The sequence below is a fragment of the Peromyscus maniculatus genome, chromosome 22, assembly GCF_049852395.1.
Source record: "Peromyscus maniculatus bairdii isolate BWxNUB_F1_BW_parent chromosome 22, HU_Pman_BW_mat_3.1, whole genome shotgun sequence".
In the NCBI taxonomy this organism is placed as follows: domain Eukaryota; kingdom Metazoa; phylum Chordata; class Mammalia; order Rodentia; family Cricetidae; genus Peromyscus; species Peromyscus maniculatus.
Genome location: NC_134873.1, coordinates 42,969,059 through 42,996,037, shown reverse-complemented (window position 1 = coordinate 42,996,037; position 26,979 = coordinate 42,969,059). Strand labels below are relative to the sequence as shown.

The 26,979-nt window shown below is 38.5% G+C and overlaps 1 protein-coding gene and 1 non-coding gene across 19 annotated transcripts in view; both read right to left on the bottom strand.

Annotated features, from left to right (window-relative positions):
* The window catches only part of Birc6 (baculoviral IAP repeat containing 6), a 186,023-nt gene that overhangs the window by 9,637 nt on the left and 149,407 nt on the right, over nucleotides 1–26,979 (bottom strand). For 16 of the 18 annotated variants that reach the window (XM_042266804.2, XM_076559499.1, XM_076559498.1 and 13 more), the window contains 5 exons: nucleotides 10,117–10,262; nucleotides 8,656–8,766; nucleotides 7,795–8,012; nucleotides 6,270–6,431; nucleotides 2,256–2,333 (listed from right to left, as the gene is read on the bottom strand). In XM_042266804.2, coding sequence (XP_042122738.2) covers nucleotides 2,256–2,333; nucleotides 6,270–6,431; nucleotides 7,795–8,012; nucleotides 8,656–8,766; nucleotides 10,117–10,262 — 715 coding nt within the window. Of the gene's footprint in view, nucleotides 1–2,255; nucleotides 2,334–6,269; nucleotides 6,432–7,794; nucleotides 8,013–8,655; nucleotides 8,767–10,116; nucleotides 10,263–11,669; nucleotides 11,872–13,123; nucleotides 13,297–26,979 lie in introns of those variants that run through there. The other 2 variants (XR_013047380.1, XR_013047379.1) reach the window with 2 other exon arrangements.
* LOC121825221 (U6 spliceosomal RNA) lies at nucleotides 19,751–19,857 on the bottom strand. Its single transcript, XR_006067350.1, has one exon. It is a non-coding gene; the product is annotated as a U6 spliceosomal RNA (small nuclear RNA).

The window sequence follows — 26,979 nt, the reverse complement described above, 5'->3', positions numbered from 1 at the left end:
CTCAGCTGAGTCATGAATATCAAGGTAAGCTGAAAGCCGACCCAGGCTACACAGCAAATTCCAGGATGCCCTGGATTAAAGTGTGAGACCCTTGTCTTCAAAACAAAACAAAACAAAAACCTACAAATTTAAGTTAGCTACTTCAAAACCATATATAATATTTATTTTATTCATTTGTTTATAGGCAGCGTCTGACTGGGTTGCCCTGGCTGGCCTGGAACTAGCTATGTAGACCACCCTGGCTTTGAACTCACAAAGATCCTGCTGCCTCTGCCAATGCCTTAAACAATACTTACGTATCTTCTGTTAAAATTGGCCTTAGTCTTGTAAAACATTAAACCGGCCAAGCCCAACTAACAATATTCACAAAAAAAACTTAATAAGGTAGTTTTAATTCTTATTTCAACAGGAATTAACTGCCAGAGTTATTACAAAACATTACTACACATTCTCATTACTATACATTGGTGAGATGGACTCATGCTTCTGAGACCACCTCCATGGCCCTCGTATTTGTTTGTTGGTTCACTTATGATTTTTTGAGACAGGGTTTCACTAAGTAGTCATGGCTGTCCTGGGACACACTAAATAGATCAGGCTGGCCTCGAACTCACCAGAGTAGCTGCCTACTTTTTTTTCTCCTGAGTACTGGGATTTAAGGTGTGTGCCACCATGTTTGGCTTCACACTTGTATTAATTTGACATTAAATAAGTAAGACAGATAAAACAGACACCAGAAACACCTGACCCAACAGTAGATATGTTTACAACTGATACAGAGAGTTACTATGGCCAGCAGTAGCTACCATGGGGAACAAGAGATAAGACAAAAACAGATTAGAAAGATTATGAAATTAAACAGTGAAGGAGAGTGGTTTTCTTCTCAAATCTGATATTCCCCAGAGCTCCTTTTAGGCATGGTTAGTTCTACCATTTGTTTTTTTTTTTAAATGTTTTTTTCCTCTTTTACTTACATGAATAGTATATTACTCAATTCCAAAAGTAGAGAAAACTAAGTTGAACTCTTAGCACAAACCTATAACTTAAAACATAACCAATTTTGAGAAAATAAGTTTTAGATGAGACATTGCATCCCAAAATGTTCAAAAGTACTTACATCCAGGTGAGTTCTGCATACCTTTAATTCTAGCACCCAAGGAGATGCAGACAGACCCTTGAGTTTGAGGCCAGCCAATGTGACATAATGTTACCCAGTCTCAAAAAAACTGAAACTCAAACCAAAACAAGATAAAAAAAAAAAAAGTTTCGAATTTTTAAGTCCATTCAGTTTTAAACAAGTAAGTCAACTAATGGGAATTTATTTTCACATCTCTCATCTAACACAAACTTACATTAAGGAAAATAACCTTTTAGGATAGGTTAACTTTTAGAAAGATTACCTGGTGATAATTTCTGGTTGTCTTTTTTGAAAGACTAAACTGTACATGTGAGTTCAAAGTATTATTTAACAACTATGACTATCTACTGTGTCTCTAACTGCTGAAAAAACACACATTATAGTGAACACATATCCTCAATACACTTACCAGGCTATCTGTGGTTAAAAGTCTGAATTATTATAAAGTAAAAACATCAGCACAAATGTGATATTATATAAAAGATTTTATGTCCTTCACTGACAGAAATGCAAACTTTGGAGATTATTAAATCTTATATATGAAATGCTCTGAAACTAAGAGCTAAAATTCTTTAAATTTTATCAATTCCAGGACATTATTATTATTATTATTATTATTATTATTATTATTTTATTTATTTATTTGTTTGTTTTTGAGACAGGGTTTCTCTGTGTAGCTTTGGTGCCTGTCCTGGATCTTGCTCTGTAGAACAGGCTGGCCTTGAACTCACAGAGATCCGCCTGCCTCTGCCTCCTGAGTACACCATTCAGGCGTGGTTTAAAGGCATGCACCACTGCCAGGACATTAATTTTGATGATCAGGTAATTACAAATTCTAAACAGTAATACATCATTGATTAAGGTAGTATGAACTATATATCAAAGACAGGAGACATGCCTAGATCACCTTACTGCAGCACACTGTATTTTAAGACCTTATGGAAAAATTTGGTTTTGACAAGTCTAATGTTTGTCTTATGTCCTAACTTCAGACTTTAAATTCCCTATAAGTCTACTAACTGGATGGTTTTTTATTTTTATTTTTGGTCACTAATTTCACCTGCAACCCACACAGTTCTTCGAGTTTAAGTAAATCTGTCAGAAAAACTTTGTTTACTTGCAAAAAGCTTGATGTCTGAGGATTCCACTTCTCTTCTGGTCTTCCATGCCATGTGTTTAGGATGCTTAAACAAACCTGAAGGGAGAAAGACATAAACAGAATTTAATGGAGTGTTTAATAGCTGCCCCAACAAGAAACACGATGCTCTCAAGTCAAAGTGTATCTAAGTCTGTGAAAACCTACCCAAGTGGGTTTACAATTTCTTTATAAGGAAAACTTACGCCTATTACACCCATATCTGCATAAATACCATGCATCTTTTTTTTGTCATTTATATAGCTCTGGTTGGCCTTCAACTAGCTTTGTTGAGAATGACCTTGAGTTTCTGGTCCTCTTGCCTCCACCGCTCTATCGTTAGGATAACAGGGATTCACAACCATTCCCACTTAATGCAGTACTGGGGATTAAAACCAAGGTTTTGAAGCCCATGCTGGCCTCGAACTTGTGATCCTCCTGCCTCCACCTCCTTCAGCAAATCCTATCGGCAAATGCCACTTGATGCTGTTGGTTTGCAAGGCAGCGGTGCTTACACAATATTTGCTGTGCTCTCCAGAGATGACAGACCGATTTCCTGACGCTGTTCTCCAACCACTTCAATGGTTACCCTGAGTCTTGACTATTACAAGTGCCCACAATAGGTATAACCTTTATTAAACAGATTGTGTACTGTGATCTCTTGCTGCAGGCATAGTGCAGCTCCGTGTAAACCTACAGGCCAAACCATTTGTATCGGGCATCACTAACACATGACATGCCGCTTTTCTGCATCAATTGCTGTGACAGTACAGAATGTCGGTATGGAAAATAGAAAGAATAGAAAATCGTTTTTATTTTTTTCTGAAATACATTATATTGTATGTTTGAGATAATTCTAGTACAAAGTGTAATAAAATTATATGTATAATAAACGCTTGAAATCATTGGTAAGCATACAAGTGGAACTGAAGCATTTACTAGACAAAGTAATGTTACTCTAATAGTTATTTGCTTGTGCATGCCCATACTGTTATAATCTGCTTTATTGCCTTGCTATTTGATACATAGTGTGCATTTCTCTGTCCCTGTAACTATTGTAAAGACAAATTTAAATTTTACTGCACAATCAAAATGGCATTGATAAGAATGAACTCCAGAGTCTGAACCTGGACAGGGAGCAGTCGCTCAGGCCTGGTGCTCCATTGTACGACCTGTACTTCTCAACTTTTGCCCTATCTGTTAAATATATGCTATGTCATTAAATGCTTTTAAATCATAGGGGAAAAAAAAAAGAGGGGGGGGGGGGAAAGAGGGGGGGAGGAAAGAAAGGGAAGGGGAAGGGGAAGGGGAGAAAGGGAGAAAGAAAGAAAGAAAGAAAGAAAGAAAGAAAGAAAGAAAGAAAGAAAGAAAGAAAGAAAGAAAGAAAGAAAGAAAGAAAGAAAGAAAGAAAGAAAGAAAGAAAGAAAGAAAGAAAGAAAGAAAGAAAGAAAGAAAGAAATTTTTGGTTTGGTTTGGTGAGACAGGGTTTCTCTGTGTAGCCTTGGCTGTACCGGAACTTGCTCTGTAGACCAGGCTTCCATGTGTAAAGGCCTATGTCATCTATTACCTGGCACAGTATAGCTCTTAAACACTGAACCACCTCTCCAGCACCAACTGTGAACTTTTTTTTTTTTTTTTAAATTTTGCAATTTTTCAAACATTTTATTTTAAGAACTTTTTTTTTTTAAGTTTTATTTTAAATTGTGTGTACACACACATGTGCAGGTGCCACAGAGGCCAGAGTTGTCAGATGCACATGTAGCTGGTATTTACAGGTGATTGTTGAGTCACCTCTAAAACAACAGAGAATTTGGGTGTATTACACATCTCAGCACGCATAAGGCCCTCAAGCACCTGACCTCAGAACTACAAAAATAGTAATTTAAAACAATGTGTATTTGTGAAAGTCATTCAACAAAGACACTTAGAATGAATACTAAACCTTCAGGATACTGGTGTGTCAACTCCTTATCCTCATCTACTCAGCTCTACAGAATGAACTGCTTAAGCAAATTCTTATTTATACATTATTTAGGATCTATTATCTGGTGTTTATCAAGAAAAGTTATCATGGTTACTTCAGCTTCTATTCCAGGAAACCTGTTCCTTGTTTTCCCAGAGAAAATAAACAGTGCCTCTGTTAAACTTTCTGTAAGAAATCTACATAAAGGGGTAAAGAAAGTAAAACCGTGGAGATATCTTTGATAAAAAGGCTCTTTATTTTATTTATTTATTTATTTATTTATTTATTTATTTATTTATTTATTTATTTATTTATTTATTTATTTATTGGCTATCCTGGATCTTGCTCTGTAGACCAGGCTGGCCTTGAACTCAGAGATCCGCCTGGCTCTGCCTCCCAAGTGCTAGGATTAAAGGCGTGTGCCACCACTGCCCGGCTCTAAAAAGGCTATTTTTAATAATTTGTTATTCTTTTTTTTAGGGGGAGGGAGGTAAAGACAGGGTTTCTCTGTGTAGCCCTGGCTGTCCTGGACCTCACTCTGTAGACCAGGCTGGCCTCGAACACAGGGATCTGTCTGCCTCTGCATGAATTTGCTATTCTTTCCACCAAGAAGCATCTGGTTATGTATGTGCCCGGTGCCCACAGAGGGCAGATGAGGGCATCAGGTCTTCTGGAAAGCAGCAGTGCTCCTAAAACTGCGGAACCATCTCTACAGCTCCTATACATTTCCTTCTAACTTCTTGTGGCATTCAATGTAATTATATTCAGCATGGAATTTACTACTAGAATTCTACTAAACTGTCCAAAGTTACATTGAAAAATAATAATTATTCTTTTAAATTCTACTTGAAAAGGTTTATAGTCATAGGAAATTATTTGTGTTTTAAATAAAACTTTTTATTTAGCCGGGCGGTGGTGGAGCATGCCTTTAATCCCAGCACTCGGGAGGCAGAGGCAGGAGGATCTCTGTGAGTTCGAGGCCAGCCTGGGCTACCAAGTGAGTTCCAGGAAAGGTGCAAAGCTACACAGAGAAACCCTGTCTCGAAAAATCAAAAGCAAAAAACAAAAACAAAAAACAAAAAACTTTTTATTTTCAGAACTGAAGCTTAGACCATGGTAGGCAAACATTCTACCAGAGCTACTCTTCCCTAGACCCAGAAATAATTTTTTTTTATTACATCTCTGCCAGATTTTCTATTGTTAATTAAAAAAAAAAAAAAAAAAAAAGTATGATGGCCGGGTGCTGGTGGCGCAGAGCTAGGCGGATCTCTGTGAGTTGGAGGCCAGCCTCGGCTACAGAGTTGAGTTCTAGGACAGGCTCCAAAGCTACACAGAGAAACCCTGTCTGGAAAAACCAAAAAGAAAAAAACAAACAATTTGCTGGGCGGTGGTGGCCCACGCCTTTAATCCCAGCACTCAGGAGGCAGAGGCAGGAGGATCTCTGTGAGTTTGAGGCCAGCCTGGTCTATAGAGTGAGTTCCAGGACAGGCACCAAAGCTACACAGAGAAACCCTGTCTCAAAAACAACAAAAGTATGAAACTAGAACTTGTTTACAAAAAAACAAGTTCCTAACAATCTCTTTGCCAGATTTTTTTCTATTGTTAATAAAAAATTGTGAAACTAGATTAAAAAACAGCTCCTAATTCTGTATCTCATGGACTATAAGGAAGTTTAAGATGGGAAGAGCTGTGAACTGCAAAGAGGACAGTGGTACAGAGCTGACAGCAGCTCTGCTGCTCAGCTGTACTCGGGCATTCATGAAAAGGGGACCAGAACTGGAGATACAGAAGTAAAGGAATCTTCCAAGCCAGGCACCAGTTCTATTTACTATGAGCAGGATGGGTTCATGGAAAGTGTTAATTAATTGTAGTGCTTCGCCCTTTTCAGACCCTTCTATTTTCCAGCTGATCTGTCTGTGCAAATAGAGGAAGCAAAGATTGAAGAAACAAGAAAACCATACCAATTTTTGTTTGAATCACAAAGAACCCTCAGATCAGTGTGGCCTTAGAAACATCAGACCCAACCACCTTACCTTGCCATCATTATAAAGGTTGGGATTGAAGCGCACACTATGACCTCCAGTTGTTTCTAGGTTCACAAGAGGAGGTGAACTAGGATAATCTTGAGGAAAATACACATCAAACTCAAAGCAGCCATTTGCATAGGGGGTATCCGCTGGCCCAGTTATCAGAACCTGGTATGCACATAAACAGAGAGACTTGTGACAATCACCTTCATCACCATCTTAGAGAACATCTTAGAGACAGCCAGTATACAAGCCTAGGTGAAGAGTGAAGAAGGACAAACAGAGGACTAGGAAAAGGTTTGTGGTTAGAATTAGTACTGTGGTTTTGGTAAAAATGGATTATTAGCATCAAGAAAATTTATCTGAATCTTAAACTTCTTTTAAAATGTAAAGAACATTTTTCTGAGAGTTTTAAGAGTTATAGTCAACAAGTGAACTCAGGGCATAAAGGTATTTATTTTCTCTGAATATGATAAAAAAAATAGGGAGTAGGAAAAAGAAGTACTGCAATGTATTAAGACAAACAAAAAGGTCTAGAGAAAAGCAGCTGTAGTTGAGTATAACAATTACTGAGTTTCAGCTGAGTCAGCTAACAGATGCAATGCCACCTGCAGTGGGAGCTACACATGGATGCCAGCTCCAGTGCAGAGCTACATGTGGGGGCCACCTGCAGTGGGAGCTACACATGGATGCCAGCTCCAGTGCAGAGCTACAAGTGGGAGCCACCTGCAGTGGAGAGCTACATGTGGGGGTCAGACATCACTCCCACCAGGAAGCTTTCCAAGCTTCCACCTAGCTTACTTCTCTAGACATCAGCCCCAGGGAAGTTTCCAGGACTCAGCGTGCCAGGTTGGAAGTCTTACACATATAGCACCACAGTGCTCCACAGGGAAACACGAGTGTGAAACTATAGTGTCCATTATACAGCAGTGGCCAAGCACACACAGTCTATGACCTTGCTACAGAAAAATTATCCAGAAAATCAAAGCAAAGAAAAACATCTCAAAAGAAGTCAACATATCAGTAATTTTAGCTGTCTGAGGAAGACAGACTAATTAATCTATGAATTAAATCATAAATGTAAAGAATTTTTTCACTATGCATCAAATCTTTAGTTAGATGTTGTGATCAGACAGATCACAATGTTAAAACAGAAAAGTTCAAGTTATGTTGTATTACTATGACTTTATTCATAAAACTTAAAGATACTCAAAACTACAGATTTCTCATAAATGAAAAAGACCTTTACTGATAAGGAGTCTGATAAGAATGTGGCACCCGAGATAACTTTATCCTCAGCACTGAGTCCTCTGATACTATGCCTCAAAACTATATATAAGTGGTCCAACACTGTAAGTCTTCACATGCTGTCTCATCTGCACACCCTGAACTAATATTAGCACACAGCTCCTCTTACTGCCATCTAAGTGGTCAGCAAAATTGATGTTGAAATTTAAAATTCAGGCTGTGTCTATGCTCTCCATGAATACTTGAGTAGCCGAAGAAGGATGGGGACAAAGTTGCTTTCTACCTTCATGATGTCAAGTCGCTCCTCATCACAGCGTACAAAAACACTGGAAGACGATGACAGAGGCAGTGAGGTTGAAAGTGTCACCGCTTCCTGAGCCAGACGGCGGGCTCTGGCAGCACTGTTGGCATCATTGGCATTTTTCACCTGAGACATGTAGTGGTAATTTACTTTAAAACCCAATTTCCCATCATCATCTTCAGAAACCATTTCAAATGTATCTAAAAGGAGACAGAAGACCGAAGTGGAGAACCAGTATGGAAAACAACAGTTATGATATAAATGTCACAAAGAAACCAGCTTCTAGCCCCTTCTTCCATCCTAATGGAACTGCTACAGAGTGCCATAGGGTGGGGGGTGCAGCTTAGTGTCAAAGCACACCCTTAGCTTGCATGAGATCTTGGGTTCAAGCCCCAGCACTGCAGAAAGTGAAAAAAAAGTCCATTTTCTGCCTGCTCTGCAGGTCTCTACTTGTGTTTTTATTTGTGTAGATTGTTCTAGTGCATCTCCTGCTATACATACTGCTATACTCCTGTTCTAGTGCATGCTGTGTCTATACACACAGAGACCTCAAGTCAAAGACGGCAGAAGCTTTCATGTGTGTACAGAAAGCAGAAATCAGGTCACAAACAAATTTTTATACACACACACAAAGACGAGTAATTTTTGAGGCAGCATCTCAATGTGACACAGGTTAGCCTCAAAATCCTAACTCTTCTGCCTCTGTCACCAGTATAGTGAAATTACAAGTGAGTGCCACCATACCTAGCTCAAGTCTAGAAATCTCTCATTTACTTGGACACTTAACCAGCACTGCCAGAAGGGTGATGATGACATCTTAGCAGATGAGTAATTTCAACTTACCAAACTGCAGTTTCTTCATGACAGCCACGTATTTTTCTTCAAGGGATTTTAATACTGACAAAGGTTTGGGTTTCATAGCCACTTTCTTTGAGTATTCACCTAGTTTTTTTTCTGCAATTTAATATTTCAAGATAGATAACATAAGTACATATTTACAAGTATCTATCAGCATACATGAATTATATATAATAGGTTTCATCCACGTATACAATAATATATTCTGAGGCGGATGTGGTGGTGCACACCTTTAATCCCAGCACGCGGGAAGCAGAAGCAGGCAGATTTCTGTGAATATGAGGCCAGCCTGGTCTACAAAGAGAGTTTCAGGACAGCCAGGGCTGTTACACAGAGAAGCCCTGTCTTGAAACAAAACAAAGGAAATGATATATTCTGATCATATTAAATTAAATTACCCTCTGGTTTCCCCATGGATCCCTTTCCTTTTCTCAACCAGCCCCTCTTCTACACTTTCTGTGTGACATTAAATTGAAAAACAACCCACTTCCTTTTTTTTTTTTTTTCTTTTTTCCCAAGACAGGGTCTCTGCGTAGTTTTGGTGCCTGTCCTGGATCTCACTCTGTAGACCAGACTGGCCTCAAACAAACTCACAAATATCCACCTGGCTCTGCCTCCCGAGTGTTGGGATTAAAGACATGCACCACCAACGCCTGGCAACAATCCACTTCTACATTCAGGTTTTGAATACTAAATTTCTATTAAGCTTTTCACAACTATCTTCCTATTTTATCGCTTTGGGAAAATGGAATTACTTTTTATTTCATGAACATAACATTGGGCAAACCCCTCATTGACATTTTACACAGCACAACATGTGTATCACAGACATTCTCCTGCAAACTTGCACATCTGGGGAATGAGAGATGAGTTGGGACAGGATGTCTTTATACTGCAGAGGATGGTCTTGAACTTGTGATCCTAAGTGCTAGGAGTGCAGGTATGTGCCATCATGAGCAGCAACCTCAACTTACTACTTCCTAACAAAATGATGGTTTTCAATTCCTTGACTTTCAACGAGAAGAAAAAAAAAAGAAATTAATATGTATGTTCTCAAGCTACTATAATTAGTCTTAGCATATGTAGTAGAGATGAATTTTTATTTTATTTTAGGATTTTTTTTTGAGACAAGATCTCCTAATATAGCCCTGGCTAGACCAGAACTCGATACTAGCTGGCCTCAGAGAGATCCACTTGCTTTCACCTTCCAAGTGCTGGGATCAAAGACATGTGCCACCACACCTGACACAGATGAATTAGTCTACAATGAGAGAATATTCTTAACTAAAACCTGACAAAGAGCAAAACCTAACAAAGAATGAACTTGTGAATAAAAGAACTTACCTGAAAATGGGGAAAAACATGCTCTTCTCACTTGCTAACTAAAGCATGGTTTGTGCAAATGTGAAAAAAAATAAAATAAAAATCAAGTAAGACACTACTGGCCTTGATTGGCTTGCCGCAGACTGGTGGTGGCTGCATGGACAATCTCAGCAGTCCTCTGGATGTCTGGGACCAGAAGAGTAAGTCCTTCTGGTTCTTGATCAGGTGCATCTGGTTTGACTCCTGTTTTAACATTTTCCCTTTTAGATCTGATTTTTTTTTTAAACATAGAAAGAAATGCAGGGAAAATTAAGTTTTAGTACTGCCAATAAAAATACTTTAATTCAGTAACAGTGATTAAAAATGAGAGTATATGCTACACTTGTCACATATGATAAGTAAGAAGCTCAAGTCATATTCATTGCTGCTTTTGAAGCCACAGATTAATGCCTAGGATAACAAATAAAGTTATAGGTAGATTGTTCCTGTCTAGTTAATAGACAAAAAATAAATCGTACATAAATATCAAGGTAAACAATCAAATGCTTACTATATACCCTTAGACCCACAATTACAAACACTTAACTGTAAGTACCCAGAAGTTAAAGGAATCACTTCCACTCTTATAAACTAGTAATTTCATCTTATGAAACATTGGAATCAAAAACTTCATGGCAATTTAGGAACACTACTTGTATTTCAGTGAATACACTAATTTCTGAGAACAAAAGAATTTAGTATTTCAGAGTAAAGAGTAGGCGTGCAAATGGGTCTCTTGCAAGACACAATGTGTAGCTCCTGCACACCTTTAGTACCAAGTGTTATATACAATCACTTCAAAGCATCACTCTATTACTTCTTCTCAGGCCCTAATGACCCAACATTGCATCATATTATCACAATAGCATGTATCACAGCAAGGTTTCAGTGTACAGGACAGAGTATCAGTTCAATATAAGAATCACTAAAATCACAACTAAGTATTTCTTTTTCTTCTATTGCAACTCTTGACACATATTATTCACTTAATAAATAACTATTGTTTAGATCTTCAAAATAATCTATCCTTGTTAATTCAGTAAAGGTTTCAAAATAAACAGCAGATAAATAAAGAGGTATAAAATCTTTCTAAGGCATAATCTAGACTCTATAGCACTTATTTTTCTAATGAATACCTACCAAAAAGACGACTTTACCATTACATTAAAATATGTCACAGAGTGGGCATGGAGCCGTAGAAAATCTTTGTTGCTGTTTTGACACAGGGTTTCTCTGTGTAGTTCTGACTGTCCTAGAACTCGGTACATAGACCAGGCTGGTCTCAAACTCAAGAGATCTGCCTGCCTGCCCCTGTCTCCCTAGTGTTGGGATTAAAGGTGTGTGCCTGGCTGAGAATCAATTTTTAAAATCAGCAGAAGGTTGAAGAATCTAACAAAATAATATACCATCTACATCTACCCACACAAATGAACCTTATCACAAAGATAAACCTGCTCAAAAGTAACTCCTTGCTTAACTTTAGGGAGATATTAAGTAGTAAACAAAGAAACCACTCACGAGGTAAACAGCAGCAAATGACTACAGCATTAGGGCTTGTGCTCTGTACCCGGTTCCAATGTGTCAAAACCACCAGTATCCACCAGTTAGTCTAAGTAATGGCATCTACTATCTCTCACCTGGCAAGACGACTTAACAGAAAAGGCACAATGTGTCATTGGATCATTGTCCTTTATCTTCCCTCAGATGTAAGAAGTCACACAAAACAAATGGCTACTTTCCTTTGCCACCCAGAAAACAACTCAGCATGTGTTGGTACTGTATACCACTTCAGCATCAACCTCAATGTATGTACATATATATGAACACATTTGTGTTTACCTATAAGCAGAGAATAGGAATGTCTTAAAGCTGAAATATCAGATATTTCTACTTCTAGAGTCAACCAAAACATGGTATCTTTTGTAATTCTGAAATAAAATTCAGCCTACAGTTCAATAGCGAGACAATTTCTTTCTTTCTTTCTTTTTTTTTTTTTTTTTTTTTTTTTTTGGTTTTTTTTTTTTTCGAGACAGGGTTTCTCTGTGTAGCTTTGCGCCTTTCCTGGAGCTCTCTTGGTAGCCCAGGCTGGCCTTGAACTCACAGAGATCCACCTGGCTCTGCCTCCCGAGTGCTGGGATTAAAGGCGTGCGCCACCAACGCCCGGCAAGACAATTTCTTAATTGTATTTATCTAAAGTTATGTCCAACTTCAAATTCTGAGGATCAAAAATAGTATAAAGGTTCTTTAGAATAACCACTCTTGATTTATAAGGATTTTCCCTTCCCAATTATAAGTGTCATTAAGGTTAAAAAATAGTGAACTACTAGTATACTGAATTATAATATGGAATCAGGAAGTTATTTGAGAAAACATTTATGTTTGCAGTGAAAAAAAATTTAGCTGATGCCCTAAGCCTCAAGCAGCTGATCTATTGCACTCTTAGAAAAGATTTTAAGCTAACGTATCTCACCAAGCTAAGAAGGAAAACATGAAAGTTAAATTCTTTTATTTTTTTTCTCCAGAAATGCATTTTCTTTTTTCCATGTGGAGAATGAACTGCATCGATGCATTGAGTGATTTTATTTGCTAGCCTGACATAAAGGTTACACTGGGGAAACCACTACTTTTTATTTGCATTCCTGAATATAGACGCTGATTTCTGAACTGCAATTTTTAAAGGAAGATTACTGACAGGCTATTATAAGTAGGATGGTGAGTTTTATGTTTTTGTTTTTAAATCAAAAATAAGTTTTTAAGTAGTTCAAGAATTCAGAAATTTAAGAAAATATACACCAAGTTCATAAAACAATTATTTCACATTGAAGATAACGGTAGAATCCCAAAACAGGTGTATTTTAGACTTTGACATAGGCCATCAAATTATTTTACTTGGATAGTTGCTTTGTCAAAAACTTATACAGAAAAAAGGATAACTCCCAAAGGTGATGGGATTTTCACCTAAGGGATGGATAAGCACTGTCTACCTATCAGCAACTGTAGCCACTCAATGTTTGACAGAACTCCTTGTCAATAAAAGCTGCAGGTTACTGTCAACCCATATGGAGGCCCAGCTCAGGAAAAAAGGCCATACCTTAGCTCACATCCTGAAGTCTGTGTGAAAAGCTATTTGGGTTCAAGGCACCTAGCTGGAAGTAGGCCTCTGAGACTGACAATGGATCCAACATGGTAAGAGCAATCAGCGACGGCCGCTACCATGGCATCCGCTGCTCTGTGCATACGTTGAATCTGGCTGTGATCACTGCCCTGAAGAAATACGAGGAAGCAACTGAGGTTTCTACCATTACAATGTACACATTTTCCTCTATGCTGTGAATTCCAACTGAATGGCTAATAAAGTGAACTTTGGCTCCATGGATAAATCTGAACTAGGATGTGAGCAAAATGGGCAAATCTGTCTCAAAACAAGGAGATTTAAAGAACAGAAACAAAACCAAAAATGTTCTGGGGCCAGTAAGACAGCTTGGTTGGTAAAGGTACTGGCTTGGGCCTGAAAGCCTGAGTTGCACAGCGAGGATTCCCATGGTGGAAGGAAAGAACTGACTCCTAGCAAATCAAACTGACTGCCGTATGTTTACCATGATGCATTCACACCCACAAACCCAAAATAAACAAAAATGTTATATATATATTAAAAAAAAAACTCCACACCTCAACATTATTATATTAATGGCCTCTACTAACACCACTGTCAAAATTAAGTCATACTGTATCAGAATTATGTGGCTTCATAATTCAGAAATGGAACATACTTCAAACAACTATTTTCTTGGTAGTGCAAAAAGGAAAGCCTTCTTTAATCCCTTCTAGTTCTAAAGCCAGAAAGGATCACAGAGTAAATAAGCATTTAAAAACACAGCATGTAAAGGAGCAGATTCAGGACTGCTGGGAACTAGCACTGACATTTACCCACAAAACAAGAACTACACTTACTTCTTTCCTCAGGTGTAAACCTTCTGCCAAGAATTATAGATTAAAGCAAATTAAGATCAAAAGTAAATAAGAGTTTTTTGTTAATAAGATGTTCTCTTGAAAAAAAATTACTGTGAGTTCGAGGCCAGCCTGGGCTACCAAGTGAGCTCCAGGAAAGGCGCAAAGCTACACAGAGAAACCCTGTCTCGAAAACCCAAAAAAAAAAAAAAAAAAAAAATTTACTGTAGACAACTTATTTTGTTTCCAGCATCTCTAAAAAGGAACTAAGTAACTGGTAAAACATGCCTAACAAGGACCTCTGTGAGACATATCCCATGATTAATATACGCCTAGGTTTTAACAATACTTGTTTTTAGTCTTACTTAAACTCTCTCTAACCTCAAGTGCCAACTGAATTTTTAATGATTTAAATGAAGGGGGGGGGGCAGAAAGCTTTCATGCCTTAGGAAAAATAAATGAGTGACACTGGGAAGCACTTTCAACACAGGCACAGGAGCTTTTTTAGCTCTCATATATTAGGTCATGAATATACCACCAGACACAGTAATGGCACTCTATGTGTGCACAAAATGGAAGCGGCACAAATAATATATGTCATCAGTTACTAAGGAATGAACCAACTTAACCACGAAGAAATACTGGGGTTGGTGATTTAGCTCAGTGGAAACAAGGGCTCTGGGTTCAGTCCTCAGCTGGGGTGGGAAGGTGGGGAGATAAACACCAGCTTCACTGTTTAGAACACAAACTAAAAAGGTTGTCAGAGCCTGGGAGAGCTCTTTGAGTTCCAGGCCAGCCTGGTCCACAGGGTGAGCTCCAGGCCAGTGAGAGCTACACAGTTAAAAACAAAACAAAACAAAACAGAAACTGTTGACAGACCACTGAAGCTGCCTAAAGTCATCATTTTTAAAAGGAATGCCTAAAATGTGGCTTTGTCAATGTGTCTTAATTAGGGAACCAGGACGTTTAGGTTGTCTCTAAGAGGCAGTGGCACAAGAAGAAACTAGGACATTTTTCTCAACAGATACCAAGTCGGCAGAGGTAAGGAAAGGAAAAGCTTTGATTGAACTGTTTTTTAAAAAAATTTATTTATAGCCGGGCGGCGGCGGCGGCGGCGGCGGCGGCGGCAGCGGCGGCAGGGGTGGAGGTGCCGCGGCGCACACCTTTAATCCCAGCACCCGGGAGGGAGAGGCAGGTGGATCTCTGTGAGTTCGAGGCCAGCCTGGTCTCCATAGCGAGTTCCAGGAAAGGCGCAAAGCTACACAAAGAAACCCTGTCTCGAAAAACAAAAAACAAAGATTTATTTATTATGTATATACTGTTCTGCCTGCATGTACACCAGAAGAGAGCACCAGATCTCATCATAGATGGTTATGAGACACTATGTGGTTGCTGGGAATTGAACTCAGGTCCTCTTAACCTCTCAGCCATTTCTCCAGCCCTGGCTGAACTTTTATAAGGTCAATATTAAGGGAACTTAAAAGAGAATAAGAGAATCCGATTTTTACTTTTTATTTTTCAGAGAACAGGTCAAATAATCTAACTTCAACTTCAGTTGATTTTTTTTTTTAAAGGAAATGGGGTATCTCCGCCCCCCCCCATCCCCCACACAGGGTTTCTCTGTGTAGCCCTGACTGTCCTCAAACTCAGAGATCCACCTGCCTCTGTCTCCTGAGTGCTGGGATTCAAGGCATGTACCACCAGCACCCGGCATTTTAAACAATGTTTTATTTAAGTATGATGGGTTTCGTTTCACCAAGATACTGAGAGATTGCTAAGGAAAGTAGAAATTAAGAATGCTCACTTGAGTATTGCCAAAGAAAAGTTTTATATTCAGAGCACTTCAAACTAAATGTCACATGTGTTTTGCTCTAACAGCAATTAAGCCTAATTCTGGTTAGCAGCAAGTGTGTCTCTTAAATTTTTGGTGAACCATAAAATACCGAATAGTGCAGAATATGATTATTTGGCTAGTGTAGTCCAATAGTTAGTATTACCACAGAGATAAAACAATCACTGCTCTTGCCTCTGAAAAGGAAAACCAAATGGCCACAGCTATACTTGGACTCCATTGCGAGATTACACAGGCTGCAGTGACCAGCAGGAAATTCATCTCACCCAGGCTACTGTGGAGAAAACAAAGGGGTCCAACATATCTTCACAGCATAAACACTTGGTAGGTAAAAGATTGAATTGTTACACTAGACAATTACATTTTCATTCAAGTGGAAATGATAAGTACATAAAGCACAATGACTAGATTATTCACACTCCAAATTCTTTTATTAAAAGAATAGAGTGTCTTCTTTTTGAGAGGAGATGGAATCCATCACTGGGTTGCTAATCCTGTCCTTGAATTTCCAAACCTCCTGATTCAGCCTCCCAAGTAGCTAGGAGAAATGCATCATTAACATCTGGCCCTTCTTTTTTTAGATTTTTATTTATTGGGCATGTTTGTATGTATGATGTAATATGAGTGAAGTCACAGGCATGGAGTCTTCTCACTGGCCTGGGAGATGTTTTATATTTTATTATATTATAATTTAATGTTATATATTATGTTAATTATAAATTAATTCTTGGGTTTATCTTCAGATCCTATAAATTGTTTTAACTCATTGCTTACATTTAAATTATTTTTCTAGGCCACAAATATCTGGCTCAAAATCCAGTGTACCCCACCACTAGCATTTTGAATTGGTATGGTAACAAACAGAACAGGTCTTTGGAATACATTGATTGCAGTATCAGGAGTGCACACTTTGATTGTAGCACCCTAAGTCACAATTTATATGGACCTTTTTTCCTAATCTGTAAAAGGTGGGAAGCTGAGTTCCAAAGAGTCCCTGACAGCTCTGACAATCTCTAGATAACACAAACAAGCTACTTATCTATGATGTGCCTAAGAACTCTGTTCTAAATTAAAAGCAATATTAAAACTGCTTGAGATACAGCATAACCCATTATTTTGTACATTGATTTTGTTTTGAAGTTAGCGCTCTTAGAGACCGAGCATCTGTCCAGCTCTTATTTTTTTTTCAGATAAAAGAGAACTAATGTAATGCAATTTGATTAAAAACAAAACAAAAAACCAGAATAACCATTTTACATAAAAGTTTATTACTGAGATAGAAATACTAAAACAATGATTTTTAAGTTAAAAATTGTTGTTTTGGTTGCATTATGTCTATGCACCATGTGCATTTCTGGTGCCCAAGGAAGCCAGATATTGGATTCCCTGGAACTGAAGTTACAGACCATGAGCTGCCATGTGGGTGCTGGGAATTGAACCTCGGTCCTCTGAAAGAGCAGTCACTGTTCTTAAACACTTAGCCGTCACTCCAGCCCAATTTCTAAGTTCAATCAGTTAATGCAGTCAGTTATAGTTTCAATTTAATCATACAGCTATTGAGGAACAGTTACAGTTCCAACCTAGTCATTATACAAATCTGAAACCAAATGACCAATGAATTATTTGGTTGTGGTAGTGCATAAATATAGAAGTATCTAAACTGGGTCACTTAACTTACCTTTCTTCATTTATACTATTTTCTAGTAATATTTTTGTACTTCATGGGAATCAGGAGATGCTGAACTAAATCCTAGCTTTGTTACCTTAAAAAGAAAAGAAAAAAGATACAAAGAATCTTGCTCTGAAGCCCTGGCTGTCCTGGAACTCATGTAGAAAGGCTGTCCTACACCAGGCCCAGATGTTAATTATTGATTTAAGCTCTCATAGTATCATTCTATGTCAAGCAAGTATATTTTTGCATCTACTAGATAAAACAAAAATAACATAAATCTAAGTGATTGTATTTAATTTTTTTGGTTTTTGAGACAGGGTCTCAACTCTATAGCCCAAAACTTGTATGATAAATGCTGGGATTGCATAAATGTGCCACCATACCCATCTTCAAGCAATTTTAAAAGTGTAGATCTTATATAAGAAGTTAAGGCTGATCCAAGCACGATGTCAAATGCCTTTAATCCCAAGATCAGTCTGGTTTACATGGCAAGTTCCAGGTGGGTCAGGGTTACATAGTAAGATCCTGTGTTTAAGGCTGTACCAGTAGTAACGATACTGTATTATGTGATGAATGCAACACTATACTAGAACTCATTCCCAGTCATGAAGCCTGCCTTGTGCTTAAGAAACTAACAAGCATGGGGCTGAAGCAGAGAGATTATACTCACCAAAATTAATTTAAACTGGCAGGGGAAAAAGAAAAAAGAAAAGCACTAATTAACAGTTACAGAAATTCATGTTCATGAAATTCTGGTTCTGATCCCTTATGATTCGTATAAAACTCAGTACAGTGGCCCTGGACTTGTGCCGCAATAAACACGTAATTTGAGGTTTTATACAACCATTCAGACTCATTGTACATCTCTGTTATTTCTTATCTCTTTCACTTCTTAAACTATTTAAACTCTGGGGGAAAAAATCCCTGTATAAACAATCTTGAAAGTGGGAGCAAATATTTGAAATGCACTATTGTGGCATAGCTCTCCTCTCTCTCGTACACAACATGGTAATTTACCAAGCAGCATATTATAGAAGTAGCCAGGTCTACAGTGATAGTAATTGAGCTATTGGCACTTCCCACAGGAGAAGGAGGGATGGAGAGGGGAATCACAGGACCCTTATGTAAGAATCCAGCCGTTATTCCTTCTGGTTCCCCAAGGCCCCAGTTGTAAGCCATCCTGGGAGATGCCAGACTATACAGAAAATGTGAAGTTAACTTAAAAGGGGGATTCCATAATGCAGTTTCTAGAAGGTTGTTATCTATCACGGGGTGAGGTTTTGTTCTGGCATCACCCACACTCCTGTAAACAGCCCCTCGCCCATACTCTGGAAGTAAACTCAATAAACTCATTGCCTTACTCTCACAAAGTGGTCTTTTCAAAGATTAAAAAGCCATTCCCTAATTTTTGCAAGTTATTTTAATCCCTATTATGGGAGTACTTTGAACCAAAACCAGTCCTGAGCCAACAAGAAAGGCATGGTACAGTAAGTTGCTGTAGCTAGAATGCAGGCAAAGCATCCTTGGGAATCAAGATGGATAAGTGGGCAAAAATTCAAGAGGAAGCAGAGTGTGAAGGGGACTCCTGCACAGAAGGGGCTGCCTTCCAGACTCCAGCTAGGCACAAACCACACCCAAACACCTGTTTCCACAGAGAGATCCTTTTTTAAGCAGGGAAGAAAAGTTAAAATGGCTGCTTTCTGGCTCTGACAGAAAAAAAGACAGCAAGTGACCTTGTGGGTCTCATTCTTAACAAGAGAAAAAGGGAGGTCTGAGTTAGAATGGGCTAGAATTCAGTGGTAGAGGAGATAGAAGATGAGGGAGAGGGGAAAGGAACAAAAGAAAGGGGGCAGGGATGGCTGTCCCAGAGGGACAAAGGACTGCCTCTGGAAAAAGAAGAAACAGACATGACACCTAAGCAAATGGCAGTTTATAAAGGTAAAGGGGGACACCCCATAATAGGATGAGGTCTTTAATTTTAATTGGGCATGTTAATTAGGTGAGCCAAAGGGGGCTTCTGTTCACTGGACTTCAGTAGTCAGCCTCAGGAGGAAGATTTGGTCGAATAAGAGAAAGGACCTTGGTGGCCAGCTTTCGAATGTAATCTAAAGGTTTTTAGCAAGGCAAAGGGAATGGGGGAGAAGGGCAAGGCCTGCCAGAGCCACATTCTCTAGTGGGCTGTGTCCCTTCATTGTGTCATTTTAAAAGTCAAGCCATGGCATACAACTTTTTTTCTTTCTTTCTTTAAGAATATGGAACGCTTCATAAATTTGCATGTCATCCTTGCGCAGGGGCCATGCTAATCTTCTCTGTATCGTTCCAATTTTAGTATATGCGCTGCCAAAGTGAGCGCTACAACTCTTTTTTTTTGTTTTTGTTTTTTTTTTTTTGGTTTTTCGAGACAGGGTTTCTCTGTGTAGCTTTGCGCCTTTCCTGGGACTCACTTGGTAGCCCAGGCTGGCCTCGAACTCACAGAGATCCTCCTGCCTCTGCCTCCCGAGTGCTGGGATTAAAGGCGTGCGCCACCACCGCCCGGCCGAGCACTACAACTCTTAAGGCACTGAACAGACACACAAAATAACTCTTAAACTGTAGCTGCACTAAAGGAAATCAAGGTTTGTGTCACTGTTAACTTTGTCTTCAATTAAGCACAGAGGAAGGAAACAGGAAAACTGAGTGAGATAGGTAATGCACACCGTCCCTTCCCTTCTCCTGTCTGTAAAATCTTCTACATCCTACAGGAGAGAGAGAGCTTCTTAAATCAGTGTGTCCCAGCGTGGAGAAAGACTGTTGTGGGGATGGGTGTGGTGGCACATTTAGAATCCCAGCACTCAAGAGTATCTCCTGCCTCAGACCTACAAAGTGAGTTCCAAACCCTGTCTCTCCAAAACAAAGACAGACTGCGAATGGTGGTTAAGCCACGTATTAATTAACCACAGAGAGAAAACTCCTCTAAAGGAAAGATCTTGGTAAAACCTGAGGTAATTTTTAGTTTGCCAAATCTCCCCATTTAAAATACCGAGCAATAGCATCACAGACCACTTCTATTTATTTCCATTTTCTTTTCACTTTTCCCACTTCCATGTAACATGGTATTTTCCTTCAGCACTCCCTTCCCTTCCTCAGCCCTGAGCATCTCTTTTCTGTAGTCTGTTGTAGAACAGTTTCCTCTGAAATTGAAACATTTTATCCCACAGGAAAGCTCCTTAAGAAGAAAGGTAAACAACTCTTAAATAGTTTCAGGAAGTCCCTGAAACTGACCAGATTCTCTCTCTGCAGAGACACTCTCTCAGAGGAGAGGAGCTGAGCTGCAAAGAAGACTCACAAGCCAAAGGGCAAAGACTCTGAGGTGGGACCAGCTGGCTGTCAGGAAGAGGCTAGAACAACTGAGCACCTGGAAGGGGCACTCTCCAATCTGTTGAGCGACCTTCAGCTGAGCAGTGCGTTCTAGGTTTCCCAGCTTTTGTGAACTGTCATGTATGCTGCAGCATGCCTTGGTGATGCAGCTGTCTTTCAGTCTTTTCTGCTCCTGTAAGTGACCCCAATAAAACTCATGGTTCACCAAGTTGGACATTCACGGTATCTGTACTTTGGTCTGTTGTGGCTCCCTATCTGAGGTGAGTAGACATGTGTGTTGCATCTCCTCAGAAGTTGTCACATTACAGGTATCTTAGCTTCTTTCATATATTACACCAACCTTAAATACATACAAACATTAAACACTAAAATCCACATGAGGGAAATCACAAAGATTTTATCTAAGTCTGGTCACCTTACTTATTATACTTCCCAAACCTATCCATCCATTTTCCTGCAAATTTCACAATTTTACTTTTCTTTAGAGCTGAATTGAATTCCACTGTGTATATACGCACATAATTTTCATTATCCATTCATTTGGCTGGCTCAATTTCCCAGCTTTTATGAGTAATACAGCAATACACACAGATGTGCAAGCATCTCTGTGGGAGGATACAGAGTCCTTGAGGTATATGGACTGTAGCACAGTTAGGTCATATGGTAGTGGATAAAGGGTTCTTCTGTCTCCACATCCTCACTAGAATTTGTTGCCATTTGTTTTCTTATTTTCTATTTTTAAATCTTTTTATTATTTAGTCGGGAATTTTCTGTATAGCCTGACCTCCTGGAACTTGATCTGTAGACAAGCCTGACCTTGATTGAATTCAGAGATTCTCTTGCCTCTGCCTCCTGAGTGCTGGTATTAAAGGGGTGTGTCACCACCTCCTGGCTTGCCATTTGTTTTCTTTTTTTTTTTTTTTTTTTTGGTTTTTCGAGACAGGGTTTCTCTGCGTAGCTTTGCGCCTTTCCTGGAGCTCACTTGGTAGCCCAGGCTGGCCTCGAACTCACAGAGATCCGCCTAGCTCTGCCTCCCGAGTGCTGGGATTAAAGGCGTGCGCCACCACCGCCCGGCGCCATTTGTTTTCTTAACTACACTAATTTAATTGAAGTGGGGTGGAATTTCAAGTTACTTGCATTTCTCTGATAGCTAGGATGCTGAATACTTCTAATGACTTATTGGCCATTTGTGTTTTTTCACTTTTGAATACCAGGCATTACAGGTGGGATAAAGGTTTAATTGCAAATTTTTAATGATCAAACTATTTATGACTTGTTTATGGCTGGGATAAAAGGAATCTTAACGTGCATTAGGGTTTACAGAACTGCACAATGAAAATTGAAAGATGAAATTCATTCAATAATTCTGAACTTAGTTAAAATAAACAATTGTTTCACACTGTATTTAATATATGAAACAGTATTTCAACCATTTTTAAGACAGTGATGTTTCAGAGTTCTTTCTATACCTAAAAAGACTTACAGAGATCTACTTCATTAATTCCCACTGTTGCATAACTTTATATCCATGAAAACACACTTTGTTTAAATAATCATCTGCTGATGGATATATGAATCTTTTTTTTTCCATGTTTCACTTTTAAAAACAATGAGAATAGGGCTGGAGAGATGGCTCAATAGTTAAAGAGCACTTTCAGCTCTGCAGAGGAACTAGATTCAGTTCCCAGCACCCATACAGCAGTTCCCAGCCATGTATTAAATATAGTTTCAGGAGAGCTGACACTGTCTTCTGACATCTTGTAGGCACTACACACATGTGGCAAACACTAAGACACAGTATTTTTATAAATCTGTTCAAAGAATAGAATAATAATGCTTCTTCTTTGAGAATATAGGTTAACACATTTCTAGGAGGAGAAATAAAAAAACTATCTTATTTAGCTTAGTTTATTTTAATACTAATCTTCCACTTACGGCAAATGGCATCGTTTCTGACATGATGTTTCCTCTTTGAATGTGAAAATTTCCTTAAAACGTTACTGGATTAAGACAGACTCTAAGTAAGTGACAGCATGGGTACTCAAGATCTAACCGCGTCCTCACTTACCAGGAACTCTGGAGTCTGACCAAAACCTTCCAATTAAGAAAACTAGCCGGGCGGTGGTGGCACACGCCTTTAATCCCAGCACTCGGGAGGCAGAGGCAGGCGGATCTGTGAGTTCGAGGCCAACCTGAGCTACCAACTGAGTCCCAGGAAAGGAGCAAAGCTACACAGAGAAACCCTGTCTCGAAAAATCAAAAAAAAAAAAAAAGAAAAAAAAAGAAAGAAAGAAAACTGACCTTTAGTTTTCAATAACAAAAACTATCTGACTGATGATTAGGCCAGTAAAATTCCATGATATACACACAGGGCTTCAGAAAAATAAGGGTTGTGGTTTTTTTTCTTTTTTCTTTTCTTAAATTAGCTGCTGCACAAGTTTCCTACATTTACAACCTTACTGTGAGTACATATGAGAGTATTCCAATGAGTACATACTTTCTTTTTCATTCCTGCTAACTGTATACTCAGAGACCACAATACAATGTCTCAATGTCTCAATGACTGGGCCTCATCAAGCCTAGAGCTGATAGATTCCTGCCCAAGCAGTAGGATCCATTTCACAGATCTTCTACTTGGGATCATTTTGTTTGCTGCTGAGGAGGATCCTGAGCAAACTTGAAGTCTGAGTTATAGAACTGCTTTTTAATAAATTAAAAAAATTAGATTTATTTTTATTTTTATGTTTTGTTTCCTGTACCCTGTAACCTGAATGTACGTGCACAGCATACATGCCTGTGTAGGTCAGAAGAGGGCATCCAATTCCCTGGAACTTGAGTCACAACTTTTGTGAGCTCCCATGTGGGTAATGGGAACTGAACCTGGGTCCTCTGCAAGAGTATCAAGTATTCTTAGCTGCTGAACCATCTCTACAACCCCATGATTATTTTATTTGTTCGTTCATTCATTCATTCATTCATTCATTCATTCATTCATTCATTCATTCATTCATTCATTTTGGTTTTTCAAGATAGGGTTTCTCTGTGTATCCCTGGCTGCCCTGGAACTTGCTCCATAGACTAGGCTGGCTTCGAACGCAGAGATCTGCTTGTCACCACTGCCTAGCTCCATGACTGCTTTTTAAGTCAAATGTCTTGAATAAGAAATATATTTCTACCTAGAAACTAACTTTATATCAAGTCCATAATATATCAGCAAGAATGTTATTAAACACCAAATTTCTCAGTTACAATTCTCAGGACAAATTGCTGAGATGGAAAGTTCCTTTCATGGCCTTATTCCACCTCCCATTCCAACCATTCAAATACATTCAGAGATCACGTATCTGTAACAAAAATTACATCAGATCGGATAAGATCACTATTGAAATTTTTTTATTGCATTTTATTTGAGGGGGCATGCACCTGCCTTGGTACGTGTGTAGAAGACAGAGGACAACCTTTATGAGTTGGTTCTCTCCTTCCACCATTGGGTCATCCTAAGGATCAAACTCAGGTTAGTAGACTTATCAGTAAGTGCCTTTACTTGCTGGAATCACCTTGCTAGCCCTCATCACCACTTTTAAAGATAAGTAATCTGTGACCCCTCATCTAGCCTTGATTTCTCTCTTGCTTTATCTGCCATATACATTTAATGGCATACCCAACTTCCTTGGGTTTACTGCACAGGAAATGACTTCTTTCAGTGCTAACTTTTTACACAGCCTGGAACACAAACACCCTCTAGTCTTAACTTAGTCAATCCCTCTTTTTTTTTTTTTTTTTTTTTTTTTTGAGGGTGTGTGTTTAAGATGTTGAGCCTTGTACATGTAGGCAACTACTATTTTCAAACCAGAATGAAGACAATCAACATTAAATACAATAACTCGGGAGGGGGTACTTTTTTTTTAAAGCTTGGCAAATAGACAAAATACACATTTTTTTGTTTTTGTTTTTCAAAGAAAGGCAGGTAGTGTTTGTTTATTATTGTATGTATGTATGTATTTGTATTTGTATTTTTGAGACAGGTTTTCTCTGTGTAGTTTTGGTGCCTATCCTGGATCTCACTCTGTAGATCAGGCCGGCCTCGAACTCAATAGACATCCGCCTGGTTCTGCCTCCCGAGTGCTGGGATTAAAGGCGTACAACCACCGCCCGGCCAGGTCGTGTTTTAAGTCTTAACTCTTGGTAGACTAAAAAAGGATGGATTTGACTTTGTATGAAAGTAAAACTGAACTTTGTATCAAATCTTGAATGGGAGGTGGAGATGGAACAACACTAGGCCTGACTGCCTTCTCTAATCAGACAGCTCCCAACCCCCAAAAGAAACCACTGGGATCTTAACCAAGCATCATTCATAAGCCTTAACACAAAACACCCCAGCAAAGGGGGTTACTAACATCAGTCACCACACAGGTCTTTATGGATAGACAACAACAAATGAAACAAACTCTGTGGACAGTTACTGTGGTTTCACATGTGTGTTTTGTTATTATATGAGTCTTAAAACTGAAATATGATGTTTTCCAGATAATTAACTGAAAAACAAATTCAGTTATTCTGTATCTGAAATAATACATTTTCAGAGAAGGCAAAAATCCATTCAAAAAATTATATAGCATTTTGTATGGACAGGATTAAGAAAAGCAAAAATAAACAAGGGTATTAACTTACCATTCACTGCAAAAAACTTATTCCTAAATATCTTAGAATTCCTTGTCATAAGTCCTTTACAGGATCCACCAGGGTTATTATAGAATAGGGATATGCACAATTTAAAGAAAGATACTTATAAACAATATTTTGAATTCAAATATTTAAACAATAGTCTGCCTCCCTGAGTCCTGGGATTAAAAAGCATGCAGTATCACCTGGCCTGAAGTAAATATTTTTACTGTTTGGTTATAGCCATATATAATAATTATACCAAACAAAAAACAAGGCAGAGAAATGCAAGGCAGATCCCCATCTTGGTATGTAACAAACATGTAGTTAAGAGCTACATGTTTTAGAGTACAGGAGCAAGAGACACTAATTACAGGGACAAGATGCTCAATTAAAGACATCACTTCAACTGGACAATATGACTTTGGTTCAATAGTGGCAAAATACTCTTTTAACAGAACTCCACTGGTTTCCTAGACCCCAATCAGAAAGAACGAAAATAGAGGGGAGAACAGAACAGACCAAACACAATATTATTTTCTTCTATACAACAGAAAATTGTCAACAAAAATGAACCTTTCCAACTCCCTTTCCTAGTAACAGAGTAACATGAACCTTCACTTTTAACAACAACAACAAAAACAGAAACAAAAGGCCTCTCTTCATTGTCCAGGTTGGCTTCAATCACCTTTCTGCTTTGGCTGCCTAAGCAGCTACAGACATATACTACCACTCCTCACGGAAACTACAACGTTTTTGTGTAGTCTGTCTCCTAATTTCTTCCAGTGTGTGATCCTTGCCCAACTGGGCCAAAACAGAACTATTTTTGGCAACCAATTCAATGGCATTACTTAAACCTGTAACATCTAAATTGTAGATTCTTGCAAAACAACTAGGTACAAAGATGAGAAAGAACATTCATTGACTTAGAAGTCTGCTAACACACACAAAAGCCTCCATCAGTAATATAAATGCCTTAAAAACTATCTTTAAAGGCCATCTTCAAGGAAAATTGACTCTGTGAAAAAGAAAGGCTTTCTGGATTTTACATTCTTCAACAGAACTCATCATCTTCAAGTATAAACTTTGACCAAAAGAGAAGTAAAAATATTACTGTTCCATAAGCAATTAGCTTCACTGTAACTCCAACAAATAATGACTGATTTTCTAATTTCTAAGAAAGGTTATGACATAAATTATAACATGTATCTAAATGACAAAAGTAATGTATACACACATATTGGACACTAAGATTTACTTGTATAGGTTTATATAAACTTCAAAACTGTATGTATGAGGTTGTTATAACAAAATAATCTAACCACCCAACAATAAGTGGGCAAAGTAAAATGCAGTATCTTTAATGTGGAATTAGAAATAAGAACTATGTCACTGGAGTGAATAAAATGACACTTAAAGGTGTCTCTGAATTCAGTGCTGAGGGAAATTAACCTCC